Source organism: Lynx rufus, unplaced genomic scaffold (genome assembly GCF_022079265.1).
Source record: "Lynx rufus isolate CCGP_SWC_20201006 ecotype Redwood Valley unplaced genomic scaffold, mLynRuf1.p SCAF_22, whole genome shotgun sequence".
NCBI lineage: Eukaryota > Metazoa > Chordata > Mammalia > Carnivora > Felidae > Lynx > Lynx rufus.
This window is the reverse complement of record NW_025814837.1, coordinates 22,840,580-22,860,483: the sequence shown is the minus strand read 5'-3', so window position 1 is coordinate 22,860,483 and position 19,904 is coordinate 22,840,580. Positions and strand designations below refer to the sequence as shown.

Sequence of the window (19,904 nt, the reverse complement as noted above, 5' to 3'; positions counted from 1 at the left end):
AGCTATAGGAATCAAAATGGTATGGTATCAGCATAAAAACAGACACACAGACCAATGGAACAGAATTGAGAGTGCAGAAATAAACTCACACATATATGGATAATTAATTTACAACAAAGGAGACAAGAACATGCAATGGAAAAAGGAGAATATCTTCAATAAGTGGTGTTGGGAGAAATGGACAGCCACACATAAAAGAATGAAACTAGATCACTATCTTGCACCATACAAAAAAATTAACTCAAAATGGATTAAAGATGTGGATGCAAGACCTGAAACTACAATTCATGGAAGGAAATAGGCAGTAAGATCCTCGATATTGGTCTTAGCAATGTTTTTGTGGATCTGACTCCAAAGACAAGGGAAACAAAAGCCAAAAAAGAAAAAAATTGATTACATTAAGCTAAAAATCTGCTAGTGAAAGAAACCATCATCGAAACAAAAAGGCAACATACTGAATGGGAGAAGATTTTTGCAAACCATGTATCTGACAAGGGATTAATATTCAAAACATACAAAGAATTCGTACAATTCAACAACAAAAAACAAGCAACTTGATTAAAAAAATGGACAGAGGGGTACCTGGCTGGTTCAGTTGGTGGAGCTTGTGACTCTTGATCTCAGGGTTGTAAGTTCAAGCCCCACATTGGGTGTAAAGATTACGTAAAAATCTTTTTAAAAATGGGCAGAGGATCTGAATAGACTAGACATTTGTCCAAAGACATATAGATGGCCAACATGCACATTAAAAGATGTTCAACATCACTAATTAGTAGGGAAATGCAAACCAAAACAATAACGTGATATCACTTCACAATGGTTAGGATGGCTATTATCAAAAAGACAAGAAATAATGATGTTGGAGAGGACATGGAGAAGAGAGAACCCTCAAACACTGTGGAAATGTAAATTGGTGCAGCCACTGTGGAAAAGAAAATATGGAAAATTCCTTAAAAAAATTAAGAATAGAGCTACCATATAATCCAGCTATTCAACTTCTGGGTATTTGTCCAAAGAATACAAAAACACTGATTTGAAAAAAAATATAATCATCCCTTTGTTCTTTGCAGCATTATTTATAATAGCCAAGAAGTGGAAACAGCCTAAATGTCCACTGATGGATAAATTGGTAAAGAAGATGTGGTATATATATACAATTGAGTACTACTCATCCATAAAAAGAATGCAATATTGTCATTTGTGACAACATGGGTGGACCTCAAAGATATTATGCTTAGTGAAGTCAGTCAGATGGAGAAAGACAGATATATGATATCACTCATATGGAATCTAAAAACTTAAATGAACAAACAAAACAAAAGCAAACTCATAGTACAGAAGATGAATTGGAGATTACCAGAGGGGAACAAGGGTGGGAGTGGGAAAAATAAGTAGAGGGGATCAATTGCATGGTGATGGATGGTAACTAGACTTTTAGTGGTGATCACTTTGTACTACATACAGATATTAAATTTGTGTGTTGCATACCTGAACCTTATATAATCTTTCTTTATTCCTTCCTTCCTTCCTTCCTTCCTTCCTTCCTTCCTTCCTTCCTTCCTTCCTTCCTCCTCCCTCCTTCCTTTCATCCTTCCTTCCTTCCTTCCTTCCTTCCTTCCTTCCTTCCTTCCTTTTAAAGTCTGGTTATCAGCAGTTTTTATTTGTTTGTGTAAGTTTTTATTCTATTTAGTTAACATATAGTGTAATACTGGTTTCAGGAGTAGAATTTAGTGATTCATCACCTACATAGAACACCCAGTGCTTATCACAATAAGTGCCCTCCTTAATACTCATCACCCATTTAGCCCATCCCCTGTTGCCCTCCCCTCCATCAACCCTCAGTTTTTTCTCTGTAGTTAAGTATCTCTTATGGTTTTCCTCCCTCTCCTCTTTCCCCCCTTCCACTATGTCCATCTGTCTTATTTCTTAAATTCCACATATGAGTGAAACCTATGGTATTTGTCTTTCTCTGACTGACTTGTTTCACTTAGCATAAAGTCCACACACTAGTATTTCTGAACACTCACTGGAGAATTCTAGCTCCATCCATGTTGTGGCAAATGGCAAGATTTCATTCTTTTTGATGGCTGAGTAATATTCCATTGTATATATACACCACATCTTCTATATTTATTCATCAGTCAGTGGACATTTGGGCTTTTTCCATACCTTGGCTATTGTTGATAATGCTTCTGTAAATGTCAAGGTGCATGTGTCCCTTCAAATCAGTACTTTTTTTTTTTTAATTTTTTTTCCACGTTTTTTATTTATTTTTGGGACAGAGAGAGACAGAGCATGAATGGGGGAGGGGCAGAGAGAGAGGGAGACACAGAATCAGAAACAGGCTCCAGGCTCTGAGCCATCAGCCCAGAGCCTGATGCGGGGCTTGAACTCACGGACCGTGAGATTGTGACCTGGCTGAAGTCGGACACTTAACCGACTGCGCCACCCAGGCGCCCCAAATCAGTACTTTTTTATTCTTTAGGTAAATACCTAGTAATGCAATTGCTGGGTCACAGGGTAGTTCTATTTTTGACTTTTTGAGGAACCTCCATACTGTTCTGCAGAGTGGCTGCACCAGTTTGCATTTGCACTAACAGTGCAAGAGGGTTCCCCTTTCTCCACATCCTCACCAACATCTGTTGTTTCCTGTGTTATTAATTTTAGCCATTCTGACAGGTGTGAGGTGATATCTCATCATGGTTTTCATTTGTATTTCCCTGATGATGAGTGATGTTGAGCATCATTTCATATGTCTGTTAGCCATCTGTGAAACTTACATGTTATAGACTAAATTTTCCTCAATAAAAAAAAAAAACCTGAATAAATTATTGTTTTAAATTCCCGGTTGTTCTATTTACCTGAGAATTTACTGCTGAAGCATTAAGATTTGAAAATACATTCTAAAACTCTTTGATACAAAGTCTTTTGAAATAGATTGGACATTTTAGTATGTACTTTTCAACCTTGGATGCAGTGTACTGAATCTTATTTACCTCTTTCGGTGTGACTCAGGGCCATAAAGATCAACCTTATTTATTGTACAGTGTTGGAATACAGTGATGTCATTAAGGAGTGAGGAGCCATTTGTCCCTCTTTAAATATGCCTTTATGCCTACATTTATGTTTTCTGCCTCCTCTCTTGCTGTCATTTTCCTTATTCTCAGTGTACCTGCTGAGAGTAGTTTTTTGCTTCCCTGTGCTTTGGGGGTTTAATCTGCTGACAGAAACCAACCAACCAACCAACTTTCTCGAAGTGAAGTTTAAATAGATTCCAAGTGACGATCTACAGAATTCTTCAGTGAGTGTTCAGGAATACTAGTGTGTGGACTTTGTCACATCAGCACTGCCACTTAGGGGCTTGTTTTCCTTACTTCTTGGTTTTGGGCAAGGTTCCAGATGGATGAAGTGTTACTGCACAAAGGCTAGCTGTGGAATTGAGAAAACAGCTAAGCCAATTATATACTATTCATATTCTTTCAGTTTTGTAACTCCTTTGCAATGAAGTAAAATCTTTCACTTTAATAAAAACAAACCTCACAATTCTTGACCTAAGCAATATTTTTTTCTGTTGTAAACTTAAATCATGCCTCTAGTATAATAAACAGCAAGCTTATGGATGATTCACTTCCTTTTAAAAGGGATTACAGATCAGACAATGAATGATTAATATGAATAATCCATCATGCCTCCAAAATAGATATTATGCAAATAGCAAGGAAGGTTTAGTCAACCTCTGTCATTTCTTTCCTCTTCATAACAACACAGATACACAGAAGTTTTCTTATTTGTACTCTCTCTGTGACTCAACCATGCCGTGTATTCTAACACTGCCTCAACCTCCACACTCTTAGGTGTTAGTCTTTTCTTAAGTTTTAATGAGAGGACTTTCTCACTATTTGTTATACAATAATGGATGGTAAGGATTCATCATATGTTATCAGGAGTAGAACTAAAATATGGTCTGCAACTTTCAGTAGAGTAGACTCAGCCCTTTAGAAGTAATACATGGGGGACATTTCACTTAAATATAATTAAGTCTTTATTTGATCATTATTTCAGTTTATAGCCAAATATGAAAATAGCCCTTTGTTTGTTTTTTAAAAAGTAATTTTTTTTTTCAACGTTTATTTATTTTTGGGACAGAGAGAGACAGAGCATGAACGGGGGAGGGGCAGAGAGAGGGAGACACAGAATCGGAAACAGGCTCCAGGCTCTGAGCCATCAGCCCAGACCCTGACGCGGGGCTCGAACTCATGGACCGCGAGATCGTGACCTGGCTGAAGTCGGACGCTTAACCGACTGCGCCACCCAGGCGCCCCTAAAAAGTAATTTTAAAAATCACTAGAAGTAGTCTTCTCTAGCCATTCCATGTGTTAAAAATCACTTTTTGGGAGTTTATAATTGAAGCACACACTGCCATCAGTAAGGACACAAATTAAATCAACTGCCTGGCTTAGGAACCAAGATCTTCATGTTGCCATGCACAATTTGGGCACTCATTTTCTTTTGGCCTTCCCCTGGGAGGAGTTTTGCAATTTTTTCCCCCTGACAAGTTTTACTGTACAGTAAGCCAGGATGCTGACTTCTTACAATTTAGAGAGAAAAACTTCAGTCTTTTGGCAGTATCTATTGGAAGACTTTTTTAATGCTTTCTTTTTAAGTTTATTTATTTATTTATTTATTTTTTAATTTAATAAAGATAAGTTTATTTTTTTATATATATATGAAATTTATTGACAAATTGGTTTCCATACAACACCCAGTGCTCATCCCATAAGGTGCCCTCCTCAATACCCATCACCCACCCTCCCCTCCCTCCCACCCCCCATCAACCCTCAGTTTGTTCTCAGTTTTTATTTTTTTTATTTATTTTTTTTTTATTTTTTATTTTTTTTATATATGAAATTTATTGACAAATTGGTTTCCATACAACACCCAGTGCTCATCCCAAAAGGTGCCCTCCTCAATACCCATCACCCACCCTCCCCTCCCTCCCACCCCCCATCAACCCTCAGTTTGTTCTCAGTTTTTAACAGTCTCTTATGCTTTGGCTCTCTCCCACTCTAACCTCTTTTTTTTTTTTTTCCTTCCCCTCCCCCATGGGTTCCTGTTAAGTTTCTCAGGATCCACATAAGAGTGAAACCTTATGGTATCCGTCTTTCTCTGTATGGCTTATTTCACTTAGCATCACACTCTCCAGTTCCATCCACGTTGCTACAAAAGGCCATATTTCATTTTTTCTCATTGCCACGTAGTATTCCATTGTGTATATAAACCACAATTTCTTTATCCATTCATCAGTTGATGGACATTTAGGCTCTTTCCATAATTTGGCTATTGTTGAGAGTGCTGCTATGAACATTGGGTACAAGTGCCCCTATGCATCAGCACTCCTGTATCCCTTGGATAAATTCCTAGCAGTGCTATTGCTGGGTCATAGGGTAGGTCTATTTTTAATTTTCTGAGGAACCTCCACACTGCTTTCCAGAGCGGCTGCACCAATTTGCATTCCCACCAACAGTGCAAGAGGGTTCCCGTTTCTCCACATCCTCTCCAGCATCTATAGTCTCCTGATTTGTTCATTTTGGCCACTCTGACTGGCGTGAGGTGATACCTGAGTGTGGTTTTGATTTGTATTTCCCTGATAAGGAGCGACGCTGAACATCTTCTCATGTGCCTGTTGGCCATCCGGATGTCTTCTTTAGAGAAGTGTCTATTCATGTTTTCTGCCCATTTCTTCACTGGGTTATTTGTTTTTCGGGTGTGGAGTTTGGTGAGCTCTTTATAGATTTTAGATACTAGCCCTTTGTCCGATATGTCATTTGCAAATATCTTTTCCCATTCCGTTGGTTGCCTTTTAGTTTTGTTGGTTGTTTCCTTTGCTGTGCAGAAGCTTTTTATCTTCATAAGGTCCCAGTAATTCACTTTTGCTTTTAATTCCCTTGCCCTTGGGGATGTGTCGAGTAAGAGATTGCTACGGCTGAGGTCAGAGAGGTCTTTTCCTGCTTTCTCCTCTAAGGTTTTGATGGTTTCCTGTCTCACATTTAGGTCCTTTATCCATTTTGAGTTTATTTTTGTAAATGGTGTGAGAAAGTGGTCTAGTTTCAACCTTCTGCATGTTGCTGTCCAGTTCTCCCAGCACCATTTGTTAAAGAGGCTGTCTTTTTTCCATTGGATGTTCTTTCCTGCTTTGTCAAAGATGAGTTGGCCATACGTTTGTGGGTCTAGTTCTGGGGTTTCTATTCTATTCCATTGGTCTGTGTGTCTGTTTTTGTGCCATATTTATTTATTTTAAGAGAGAGCAGGGGAGGGTCAGAGAGAGAGAGAATCCCACACAGACTCCACACCATCAGTGCAGAGCCTGATGAGGGGTTCGAACCCATGAGCTGTGAGATCGTGACTTGAGGAGCCAAAGTCAAGAGTCAGACACTTAACAGACTAACCCACCCAGGTGCCCCTTTTAATGCTTTAAAAAAAACAAACCTGTACCTTTCTTAGATTGAATATATTTTTCCTAACATATGGAAACAAACTGAGTTTAGACTGGTAACTGAATGAGTGTCAATTTTAGAAGAGTATTTTACCTTTCAAACTGGATTTATGCATAGATGTGAATGTTTTATGTGCTGTACAAACTCTTTGAATCCCCAGATTAGATGCAGGTGCAATTTATTATAACTCACAAAAACATAAGAACTCAAAACACTAACTGAATTGTTTTCTTTTAATTTTAGTATATGTGCTGCCGAAGCGAGCACTGAATTGTTTTCTTTTAAAAGCTAAAAACCAATCTTCTTGAAACATCTGGATCTCTTGAAATTAATTTCCATTTAAATTCCATACAGTTCAATAACAGTCATGTCTAGATTGCTGTCATTCTAATCTAGAGGGGCATCTTTAGATTTATATATGCTTACTTGATAAACAGAACAAGTTTCCATGTATTTCATCATTTTTTAAATGATTTACAAACTTTAATCATGTAACTATAGGCAATTTTTACTACCTCTGTTTCTCCCCTTTGGTTTCTTTATCTATTATCTATCCTTTCCTGATGAGTAGCTGGGTATGGGTGTTATTGAAGCAAAAGTCCTCAATTCAGTCCTAACAAGGATCATTCAACTTTCCTTTTGCCCAGGGCTGCCTTGTCCTCCTTATTATGACCAACTTGCTCCTATAACTGTACTTTAAGTCACATCAAGCAATTTTTATTCAGCCCTAGACTGGTGGTATCTCTACCTGAAAAATATGGCACATTAATTAAATTCCATGTTGCAGTATAGAAGTTGAATTGTAGAGCAGGATGCAGGCTTGTCCATCCATAGTGAGCAGTTGGGTCTTTTCTCTTGCACAGGCTCAAGGCCCTGCTTGAAGGCTAAAATAACGGATCCCAAAGTAAGGAATTCTCACTTTGTTGATTTCTATTAGGAAATAATCAGTGCCTTGTTTTGGATCTTCTAGGAACCAAAGAGGTTGTTGTAAATGTGGATGATGATGGCGTAATTTCATTGAATTTTGAATGTGATCAGATGACTCCAAATTCTCAGTTCAACTGGTCCAAAGATTATGTATCCACTGAGGGCTCTCCACGATTAGACGTTGAGAGCAAAGGCAACAAGTATGTACCATTTCAATCAAAATTAAATGGGTCTGTTTCCTTTAATGATAGGAGAGTGAAGTTAAGCGCTTCGCTTTCTATCTCAAATACTTGGCATAAGGGGATGAAATCACAAATATTTTATATTTGGTCATGTAAAAAGTAATAATGTCAACCTTAAAAAATAACAATCCTACTTTCATATTATTTCATTTAAAAAGCTTTCTTATATGTTATCAAATTTGCGATGTTGGAAAAGCCTTAATTGACATTTTAAAAGTCAGCTTTAATGATGCTTTTCATTATTTTATGAAACTTCATAATCTTAAAGTAATGGTGAGGATGCTTATGGGGAGGGAGCAAGGAAGAACTTGCTGCTTGCTGATTCAAGTTATAGTGAATTAAACGAAATAGTTATAATCTCGTCTGTTTTTTTCACCCCCACTTAAGAATGACATAATAATACACTGGAATGAACCTTGTTTGGAAAGCAGAGGACAGATGAGTTCTAGCCCTAGCCCTACGAGGGGCCAGCTCTGTGACCTGGGGTAGCTTTGAACTTCCATGGGCCTCCAATTTCTTTTTCTATAAAATGGGAGAGATCGAAGATTAATTTTGTGATCAATTACTTCTTTCACATCCAAGATTTTAAGTTTTCTTTTTACTTTGCCTTGTTTAGCAAGTTTTATATTTTTATAGTTCCAACCATATTGGATTGCATTTGGTAAAGCAAAATGCTTTTAAGTATTATTTTTATTACAAAGACGCCCAAAATATCTCAAAAATAAAGAAATAGTAATTTTGTTGGAGGATGACAAGGACATATTGAATATAACTAAAAGACATTTTTCCATCAGCGTGCTATAAAGTACTTGAAGTAAAACATAAATCTGATTAAAGAAAAGGCAATCAAACTATACATTTTTTCTTCCAATTTGTGCACTTGGCTCACATTTATGTTTGGCTGATCTTAGACACTGAATAGCAACATCACTCACCAAAGTTAGAAAACAGTGAACTAAACCATTGACCCATTCATTTATTCATTCCACAAATATTTACTAAGCACATATTATGTGTCAGAAAACTATTGGATGCTGGGAGACACAACAGGAAATAAAACATATCTCGTCCCTAAAGGCACAATGACTATATAGTGGAGGCATACGTATAATAAAATAGGTAATACCAATACAGTATGATAACCTCAAAAAGGAAAGTTCAGAGGTTAACTAACATAAGAGGGGCACTTGGAGTTGTCAACAGAAAGTTCTGCCCTGTGGAGGAAAATGTTTTTTTAGTTTCCCCCAGCAAGGGCTGATCAGTTAAAAATATCTTTCTGGGGGATGGGCATTGATATGCAACATAGCTTGGGGATGGGAGGTTTGTACCAGCTCCCCACTCCTGTCCCCCTGTCATCCTTGCAGCCCCAGGAGGGGGTCAGGAAAGTCTTCCTAGAAGCTGCAGGAATGTGCAGGTTTTACGTCAGTAAGGGAGTTAGGAGCAAGTGCTCCCCATGAAGGAAGTCACATAGGTAATCACCTGGAACAGTACAGGACGCCAGCCCACAGACCCTGGACAGCCTCCCTTCTTAACAAGAGTATTCTGTTCTGCAGGACAAAAATGACCTTCAAGGACCTTGGGACGGAAGACATAGGTATTTACTCCTGCGATGTAACAGACACGGATGGGATAGCGTCAAGCTACCTGATAGACGAGGACGGTAAGCTTAAAATCAATCCATTCATAAGTCTAATGCTGCTCTGATTCATTAATGATCCTCTGGGATCAGGTGAGTTTTGTTTTAGTAGTTTAATTGTTCTTTTTTTTTCTCCCTACAGAGTTGAAACGTTTACTAGCTCTCAGCCAAGAACACAAGTTCCCAAGTAAGTGTCCACAGTACATTCACAGAGTTTAGCAATCCTGCTAGGTGGTGACTTCTGGAATAGGTCAGAAGACAACTCTGACAGGGTCAAGACAAGAGGCTCTTGAGAACACACAATGGAATATAGACTGGTAGCTACAAATGCACTTTCCAGAAGTGCTGCTTTTATCTTTGCCATTGTTCTAAACAGATACAAATACTAACATAGAAAAAATGTCACATGCTCTGTGACATAGTGAAGTGTCAGGTTACGTAGGTGTAACAGCTGAATAATCAAGTTCTTCACCTTTTGCCTATGTATTTTGGAACCCTATATATTATATAATTCTGGATACATTAATTCGCATGTTTTTTAGGCAAACCAACCTCTTCCTGAGCAATTTAATGTTAGCACATAATAGAAGAATCATACCTCTAATTAAAGATAATCTAAAGACATTATCTACCATTTTAAACTCCTGGAAAATAAGGTAAAGATGCCTTAGTCAGAAAAAGAATCTCTCTGCACTATCTACAAACTCTTCAATAGAGCACTTTCCACATAAAAGATTAAATTTTGCAGTTGACACCTAAAAGAAGAGAAAGAAGTGTGAAATGACACCCGGAAAGTTCCATTGGCCTGATAAGATCTCTTGCCACTTATATCTATTGACCAAACTAGGGGATTATCTAGAAAGTTATACCCTAGAATTTGAGAAAACAATTAGGGAGTGATAATCCACACTCACTCTTTTAAACCAGGACTTTTTTTTTTTTTTTTTACTGTTTGGTCCCTAAAATATAATTCCTTTACTGATACAGAATTTTCAGGAACTCAGGAAATCATACCGTGATCCCAGACCATAGACAAAACCTTGCATGTTTGTATATGTGCATTTTTCTAGGAGGAAGGTCTGTAGCTTTCCCGAAAGTCCCAGTGAAGGCTATGATTAAAAAACAAACACTGCTCTGGAACCAATTATCTGACTTCTTTTCCATTACCAAGGAATGCTTGTTCCATTGTGAGGCTGAGTGTTGGTGACTATTGGCCTCAGTGGTTCAAAACCACATTTGTTCAACAAAGCAGCACAGCAACATGCTTATGGGGTGTGAAAGTAGGATACAGACTTTCTGAATTCTGGGAGAGAACCATTTTTTGTCTGTATGCTTATTCACTATGAAACTGGAAAAGTAATACCATGGTCTCTTAAAAGTTATTATCATTTTTTAATTGTATGGAAGGTAGATATTTGGCCTGTACTCTCCTTATTCAGTACTTTTGACCCAGTCTATGAACCTGGGAAACTCATTTTAATTTCCCTGTGCCTTACTTAGTATCTTTACTAGCAATGGCTGTTGTAATAGTTTATAGCACCTACTGTATAGAGATGCTGTGAGAGATAATATAGTATTGGTTGATCCTTGAGCTCTTCAGGAAAAACATAAATACTAATTGAAGTAGAATAGTGATCCTCAAAAAACCCACTTGTAGAAGATTTTCTACAAGCTGTACAGGATGCTCTCCCTTCATGTCCCCAGGGCTGTGAAGTAGGGAGTAAAGGAGAGGGTCACTGTGCTGGCCATTAGTGATCACGGTCTACTTTCAAACATTGGTAGAAATGGAGACAAACAGCAGCTTCCACTTATCTAGTTAGACAGTAAACACTGGCAAAGCATCTGGGCAACAGCTGATCCAAACGACATTTACATTTAGCTTAAAGGATGGAGATGAGACAATATTGAGTGTTAGTGTTGACTTGGAGGTGCTCAAGCCTCCCTGAAGTTCAGTGATCTTATGGACTTGGAGGCAGTAATTGCCCAATGTCACTGTCATGGATGCTGAGATATTTTATTTTGCATAAACATAATCACTCAAATTACTGGTTCTAGGGGAGAGAATAGTAGCAAACTGAGGTTCCCTTTTTATTAGAGCCCTGGTATGGCATTGGGTAGGCAGAGAGAGAGAACTCAAGGATGTGTTAAAAACTCTGACATTCAAGTATCAGATCTCCCAACCCAAGGGTGATTTGCTTAGCCCATTGAAGCAGCATTTTATGTTATGTTATGTTATGTTATGTTATGTTATGTTATGTTATGTTATTTTTTATTTTATTTTATTTTTTTATTTTTATTTTTTTTTAATTTTTTTTTTCAACATTTATTTATTTTTGGGACAGAGAGAGACAGAGCATGAACAGGGGAGGGGCAGAGAGAGAGGGAGACACAGAATCGGAAACAGGCTCCAGGCTCTGAGCCATCAGCCCAGAGCCCGACGTGGGGCTCGAACTCACAGACCGCGAGATCGTGACCTGGCTGAAGTCGGACGCTTAACCGACTGCGCCACCCAGGCGCCCCTGTTATTTTTTATTTTAGACAGAGAGAGATAGCACATAAGTGTTAGAGAGGGGGCAAAAGAGAAAGAATCTTAAGTAGGCTCCAAGCTCAGCACAGAGCCAGATGCAGGGCTCAATCCCATGACCTTGGGATCATGACCTGAGCCAAACTCAGGAGTTGGACACTCAGCCAACTGACGCACCCAAGTGCCTCGAAGCAGCATTTTAAATAATACAGCTCCCACACTTTTCTTCCCCCACCACTATTAGATCAGCTTGGCCACTACATGAATATTTTCAGAGATCTGATGATAGGGTCAAAGTAGCATATCTAGTTTCTCAATTTATGCCCACTTCCTTCTGGTAAATGTTGACACATAATTAAGTCTTTTCTTGAGATTTTGTAAAGTTTTAAATGGGTCTTACTTCTTACCGAATGTGAAAAAAGAGTATGGTGTTCCTTTAGCCCTTGGCACAGTAAATTCTCCTACTTTAAGCTGTTTTCAAAAATATTTTGAAAACCACTAAACATATGCCTTAAACATACAAAAAACCAGATATTTTGCTGGAGGAAATTAACTGCCAGAGAAAAGAGCCTAAAGAAATTTAGGACTGAGAAGAAGAAAAAAAATATGTATAAAACTAAAAACAGAAAACAGCCTAGTGGGTCTTACCAGCTTTGATATTAAGATGCAGTATACAGAGGCAACCTTCTTGAGAGAAACTTACTTTATTCTCCAAAGATTTCAAGGTATTATGAGGGAGATGATGGAAGGTATACTTCAGTATCGTCAATGGCTTGCATAATATCTCTCGGTTATTATCCCACGTGTACCTATGTGTGCAGGTATATGCAACCACATACACATCACTTATATCTATTTGGTATGTCCTTTTAGGTATCAGTGTATTATATTTTATCAGGGGTAGTTGTAGGGTTTTGTTGAATTAACTGGAAGAAAAAGGAGGTACAAAAATATTAATAGCCAAATTTATAGAGCACTTATTATATGCCAGCGTATTTATAGGGTACTTAAATGGAGTATATCATTTAAACTCCACAATGACCTGAAAAGTTTCAGTTCTAAGGTGATTTAATTGTAGAGATGTATACCGTGAGGCCCAGAGAGATTAGGTAACTAGACCACAGGTACACAGCGGATACCCGTGGTTAAGCCCAAGTAGTCTGTCACTAACCAGGACATGAACTGTTACTGTGTGTGCACCTGCTGTTTGCCACCACACCCTCTCTGGCAATTACTGGTGGCCAGTGTTTCCTCTGGTGATTTTCCTATTACTCAGAGAGAACCGTGAATATTAAGGGAGCTTGAAACTTCCAGGAGGGCATGCCCTTTCTCCTCCACCACCACTCTGGCCCTCTTAGATAACCTCATCACTCATGTATTAGGTTTCCCAGAACAAGGTCTCCAGACTTTTCTAGGACAGATTATACTTTCCATTCCCCTTAAGAGTTACTAGTAGCAAGCAGGAGTGTTCTGTAGCGAGAAAGCTTAGCTTCTGCTCTCACAAGCCTAGAGTCTGTCCATGGTGCCTTACTCAGACATGTTCACACTGGAAAACCACTAGTGTTCTTCAGAGTGGACACCAGGACGAGGAGGAGCACAGAATCGAGGGCATAGCCCTGGTCTCAGCTCTGCTACTCAGATTTGTTACTAACCTTTCCTGGAGGTCACTTTTTTCATCAGTAAATTAAGAGAGAAAGAACTAACATTTCTTGAGCACTGGTCATTATTCACAGTGTCTTAGTGTCTTCTGGTATGATATTCACTCTTCTTGGTGGTCTTATGAGGCAGATAATATCCATGTTAGCAAGTGAGGAATGCAAGGTTTTAGAGAAGATAACTGTCCAAGGGCATGGTGTGACACCAGAGCCCATTTTCTGCCCATCGTGGACACCCCTCAGTAGATGACATCTGAGCCTCCTTTTAGTTCTGCATTGGAACAAATCTGTAACTGAGTTTTACAGTGACTATGGAATAGTGCAAATGATAGGCATCCCTTAAGCTTAGAAAGGATAGTTTTAGGATAAGTACAAAGAAATACTGATATACATTTCATACAAGTTTGGGAAGCTTACAATTTAAAATGTAGCATGTGTTGAAATTTTCAGGTTAGTTTGAGAACAGTTTAGAGAAAGCAAAGGGTGATGATTTCTCCTAAAGGAAGTGAAGGACTATTAAACTTTGAGAAACAACCATGCTTTTCCACAAAGTTTGCCCTGGAGTCACCTCTGATACAAAACCATTGGTTGCAAGAGCCATTATAAAGAACACTTTCAAGTTACAAGAAATTTAGAAAATGGTCTTTGAGAGATATCAGCCAAAGACTGAAATTTCATTCAGACTTAAATGGCTGAAGCGATACAGGTATAAATCAGAGATATCATATGATTTCTTCACTTTCTTTATGAGGCAAGCCATGCCATATTTTAATATACCTTCTCAATAGTGACTCAAGTATTTGCCTCTGAAAAATTTTGCCTAGTCTAAGAACTTAAATGAACTGGTATACCAGTGGGATGAATAGAGTTTAAATGATAAGCTGGTTCATCTTATATATATAATCAAAATTAATTCTGTTTTAAAATTCATCTTTAAAAACATTTGAAAGAATGTCCACAGAGAGTTAAGTTGTTGGAAAAAATAAAATTTAACTCCTTTCCCAATATTTTGAAGCAATTGAGATTATCGAATGTTGGTGCTGGAAACTATCTTGACCCTTTAGGACATTCAGTTCAATCCCCTTCATTTATAAACGAGTCAATTGAGGTCCAGATATGTGAACTGACATTGACATTGGACTAGGCTCCAGATCTCCTGGGGCCAGCCCAAGGCTATTTCATCACACTTTGTTATTGTCCCTAAATAAACCTAACCAAAGCTACAGTAGAGAGTCACACAGGTTAGCTGAAGGAACCCTGCAGGTAAGTTCATCTTCCTCATTTTTACGGTTGAGACATCTATGACTCAGAGAAGGGGAATGACCTGCCCAATGTGGCAGCAGGATTAGAATCCAGGTCTTCCATCGCTGAATATCGTTCTTTCTCTACAACTTTCTTACTGCCTCCAGGCTTTGCCAGAAGCAAGGTGCTATATTGTCATTTCTGTTGAGTGTTTTTTTCACTGAAAAATCTGTATCAATACAATTGGTTACCAATAAAATTGCTATTTTTCTTTTTATTGTGCATAGTTGTTCCAGTTAAGTCAGAGTTGGCAGTTGAAATTTTGGAGAAAGGCCAGGTTCGGTTCTGGATGCAGGCTGAGAAGCTATCTGCCAACACCAAGGTCACCTACATATTTAACGACAAGGAGATTTTTGAAGGGCCGGTATGTTTTACGCTTTTTAGATTCTAAACTTATCACTGTAGAATGTACTGAGGAAGCCCTATTAAGATGCGGGTAAGTTGTCATGAAAACCACTGAGCATGGAGTGGTGGGGTTTAAGTCATTTCATATGTAAAAAAAAAAAAGGAGAGGAAAACATAGATTGACTATATCATATTATCCAAACTGGGACACTTTTGAGAATTAAAGAGGGTTCTAGTAATAATTTTTCCAGGACAACAATAGAACCAAAACTGTCCCAGGCAAACCAAGAAGTATTGTTACCCGTGCAAATGGAGCTGCTCTCCTGAGAAGTCAGAGGAGCAAGAACGCTTAACTAAACTCACATACTCCCATCAGAAACCCCAACAGGAACTTGGTTCTTCACGGAGGAAGAAATGGCTTCTATTATTCTGATGGCTCAGAAAAAATTACAGTAAAAATATCTTTCATTGGTCTTCTGGTTAAAATGCAATACATTTTTATTGTAAGAAAAACTTTAAAGACTCAGAAGAATCACAAATTCTTACAGTTTTGTAATACACGTATCGGTTTATACTTCTTGGTCTGATTCTACACTTCTGTGTGCGTATGTCTATTGATATCTTATTTACATACGTAGTTATGTGTATCTACTCTTTGCTTTGCTTTCAACACATAGTTTCTATAGACAGAGTTACAACATCTGCACTTTATTTGTCCTCCCTAGATATCAGTAGAGCCAGGATCAGGCCAGCACTCAGTGGTACTGAAGAATTTGGGTTTAGGAGCTCTGGCTCTTACCTGTGCTATCATGGGTATGAATGAGAGACTCAGAAGATGGGAGAGAAGTGTGACTTGTGGCCAATGTTAACAACCTGTTCTCCTTTCATCAAGATATGTTTTTAAAACATTTCAGAATTCGTTAGTGAAGGGGAGAATGAATCACATAAATAGCAAAAGAATATGTAATGTATTTCTTTTCAACTCATTTAGCAACTGTGTGTAGAGCCCGAATAGGTCACACAGAGTCCACTGTGGCCCATCTTCTCCCTGTTTTCAGAATATTCTCATTGACTGTGTGCTCATCACCTGACCAATGGAGGGGAAGGAAAAGCAGCGTTGGCATCACCCTCTGACCACTCATGCACACATGCACATAGACACACTCCCCTTCATGTGTTCGCATACGCTTTCATGTTGTTGCCCACATACACATACGTACCCTGAACGTGGAGACCTGCCCATTGTCATCGAAATTAGTTCTTATACTATTTCATTGGGTGGAAATTACGGTCTTAGGCTAAGTTCCTTAGAAGGACAGTCTGAAATAAGTTTCTCTTCCAATTGATTTATGGGAGAGTACTCTCAGGAGTGGGGATTAGGGAAACAAGCTAAGGTAGATGACAGCTAAGCAAGAATGTGGTCTCAGTTGGAGACTGGCTTCCTTCAGGGGAAGCTCTAGGGCATGAATTGCAGCACAGAGTTGATCCCAGACGTGAGCCTTCATTCTGTGACAAGTTATAGGAGAACTTTATTAATTCCAATCCATTATAGAACTTGTGCTTGTATGCCAGAGCTAAGATTTATCTTTACATTGAAAAGAAGTTGCCTAAGCAATATGATAAAATAAGCACAGTTCAGTAGGGCAATTTCAGTTTATTAAGAACAAATGGACTTCAAATGCTTTGGAAGCATTTTTATTCACATGTTAATTCAGCAGATATTTATTAATTGCCTGCTATATACCATGCCTGTACAAGATGCTAGGGATATAATCATGAATAAGCCAAAACACATCTGCATGCTGCCTATTTTTTGCATTGTTCTGCTAACTGAAGCCAATGTAATCTGGAAGGTAAAATGGGAATCTAAAAACACGTTTTTGACAAAATTTGTGACTTGGGATAATAAAACTTTATTTGTATTTAAAAAATTAAATTTCAGAGATTTTAGTAATCATTTCTGGTCAAGGTCATCTATTCCATGTAATGTTTTCCTTTTCCTGGGCACAAGATTTTGAAAGCTTGCATCTAAAAAAAGTGTGAACAAGAAATTGTGTTAACATTATAATTCTTTGGAGTTTGTGTTTATTCTATCAGGCATCCTCATCCTATCTAGCTCACTGATTTCTGTTTTCCTTTTCACACTGAAGAAATATAAGATGCATGTTGACCGAAACACTGGCATAATTGAAATGTTCATGGAAAAGCTACAGGATGAGGATGAGGGCACATACACTTTCCAGCTTCAAGATGGAAAAGCAGTTGGCCATTCTACTCTTGTTCTCATTGGAGATGGTACGAATTCTGTGAAACATCAGCTGAAAGATTTCCCTGCTCCCTTCAATGCAAACACCGATGGCACAAAAGTAGTCGCGTGGAAGGCAGTAGGAATTGCTTCTTGTATTTCAAAGTTGGAATCCAGTTTTCAGTTAATACTTTCCATAATACTTCATTTCATAGACACCAGATTTATCCTTAGCCCACAAGGAAGACTGCAGTTCAGTCATCTCATATATAAACAAGTATTTATTACTAAAATTCTCCAGTGAAGGAGATTGCAACACAGCCAAGTCTGTATATGTATCTCAGAAACGATGCTCCTACCTTATATTGTGTACTTACTTTAAATTACTTAAGAAGAAAAATATGCAAAAGTAGTGTATGCCAAATCAATTAGTCATACTTTAGAACTAGATTATATGTCAGCTGCCATAAGCCACTGTAGAAACCACCAAGATGTAAAATGTGGCATTTAGCAAGTGTGGCATTTGGGAAGGTTGGCCAGATCTCTACATTTGCAACTTCCGATACTGCTTCACTATTTCCTAGCGCAATGACCTTAAACAATTTACTTAACCTTTCTAAGCCAACTTCTTCATCATGAAGACTTACAACAAATAGGGGGTCATGATGTATGAGTGTTATAATAATGAGTACAAATCACTTAGCACGGTGACTGGCATATACATTTATACCACTCAACTCAGTTTCATACTTCTTTATTTTTCAATCTTTAGTTTATAAAAAGCTCCAGAAAGAAGCTGAATTCCAGCGGCAAGAATGGATCAGGAAACAAGGTAAAAATGGGCAGTGAGTAAAAAGAATAACTTCAATTTCTTGAACAAAATATTCCAAGATTATTTCCATAACAAGTTAAAATGCATTATTTTTGCTTATGTTAATAATGCCCTGGTAAATAAAAAATAATTGAAAATATTTATTATTAAATATGTATCCATTTAAATATTTGAAAATTAATCTTGAATTTTAAAATATCACTTCACACATGTATCGCTTTAGAATTTAAGAATGAGCTTTGATTTTGCATTTGTGGTTAATAGGGTGATTACTGATGTCATTAAAATTTTATAGGTCCTCATTTTGCTGAGTATTTGAGCTGGGAAGTGACTGGTGAATGTAATGTACTATTGAAATGCAAGGTAAGAAGTAGATAAGTTTTTAATATTTGATATAAGGGAAATAAAGATAAAATAGAATGTGAGAAAAGGAAGATCAATTTTTCATCTCCTCCATTTGAACCAAAATGCTAAGTGACACATTCTTACTGCTGAATGTTACTGCAATCATTGGTTGGTAAGAAGCATAAAGTAAAATGAAACATAAAATAAGATAAAACAACATAAAAATATGGGAAGACAAGATGATGGCTCCTATTCATTACACCTCAGCTAATAAGGACTGGCTCTTCTTTTCTTTTTTTAAGACTTTGTGGGGTTTTTTTTAAAAGCTTTTTAATGTTTATTTTATTTTTGAGAGAGAGAGAGGCAGAGACAGAGTGTAAGTAGGGGAGGGGCGGAGAGAGAGGGAGACAAAGAATCTGAAGCAGGCTCCAGGCTCTGAGCTGTCAGCATAGAGCCCGACGCGGGGCTCAAACTCACAAGCCATGAATCATGATCTGAGCTGAGGTGGGTTGCTTAGCTGACTGAGCCACCCAGGCGCCCCAAGACTTTACATTTTTTAGAACAATGTTAGGTTCACAGCAAAATTGTAGGGAAGATATAGATATTTCCCATATACCCCGCCCTGTCTGCACAAATGTACAGCCTCCATCTACGTTACATCCCCCACCAGAGTTGCACATTTGCTGCAATTGATGATCCTACACTGACACATGATAATCACCCAAAGTCCATAGTTGACATTAGGGTTCACTCTTGACATTATATATGCTGTGGGTTTGGACAAATATGTAATGACTTGTATCCACCATTGTAGCATCATTCAGAGTTTTTTCACTGCCCTAAAAAGCAAAAAGCCTCTGTGCTCTGCCTATTCATTCTTCCCTCCCCACTCCCAACTCTTTAAAAATTATTAATCTCAGAAGAATCTCACATGGTCTTTGTTTCAGGCCAAATGTGCATTCTAACTAGTAGATCTATTCCACGATCATTCTAGATACACTGTCCTTCCCTGGAAATTTAGCAATTTCGTATCTATATTCTGTGACTGGTGCAACAATTCCTTTGAGTGTTGGCTAGCTCAGAGGCTGGTTCTGGAACCAGCATGCTGCCAGGAGGGGAGAGGTTTGATGAAGAGTGTACAGCTCTCATTAGGCCTTGGGAAAGATTTAGGGGAAAAAAGGCTATATCACACCCTTAATCATTTTATACCTCAGCACATGGTATGTTCAGCCGAGTGAGTCACCAAAATGTTTTGGACAGGGAACTGCTGGATGAGGTCGGAGTGTACAGGTCATGACAGCAGACAGTGGCTCCAAGTAGAAGCATGGATCTGGCATTTGGCACTAGCAAAGCCAGA

General features: G+C 38.2%; 1 protein-coding gene across 1 annotated transcript in view; it reads left to right on the top strand.

Annotated features, from left to right (window-relative positions):
* Positions 1-19,904, top strand: part of MYOM1 (myomesin 1) — a 166,279-nt gene that overhangs the window by 128,968 nt on the left and 17,407 nt on the right. The window contains exons 25-31 of the mRNA XM_047087004.1: positions 7,465-7,621; positions 9,217-9,323; positions 9,442-9,486; positions 15,008-15,144; positions 17,276-17,420; positions 18,143-18,202; positions 18,498-18,565. Coding sequence (XP_046942960.1) covers positions 7,465-7,621; positions 9,217-9,323; positions 9,442-9,486; positions 15,008-15,144; positions 17,276-17,420; positions 18,143-18,202; positions 18,498-18,565 — 719 coding nt within the window. The remainder of the gene's footprint in view (positions 1-7,464; positions 7,622-9,216; positions 9,324-9,441; positions 9,487-15,007; positions 15,145-17,275; positions 17,421-18,142; positions 18,203-18,497; positions 18,566-19,904) is intronic.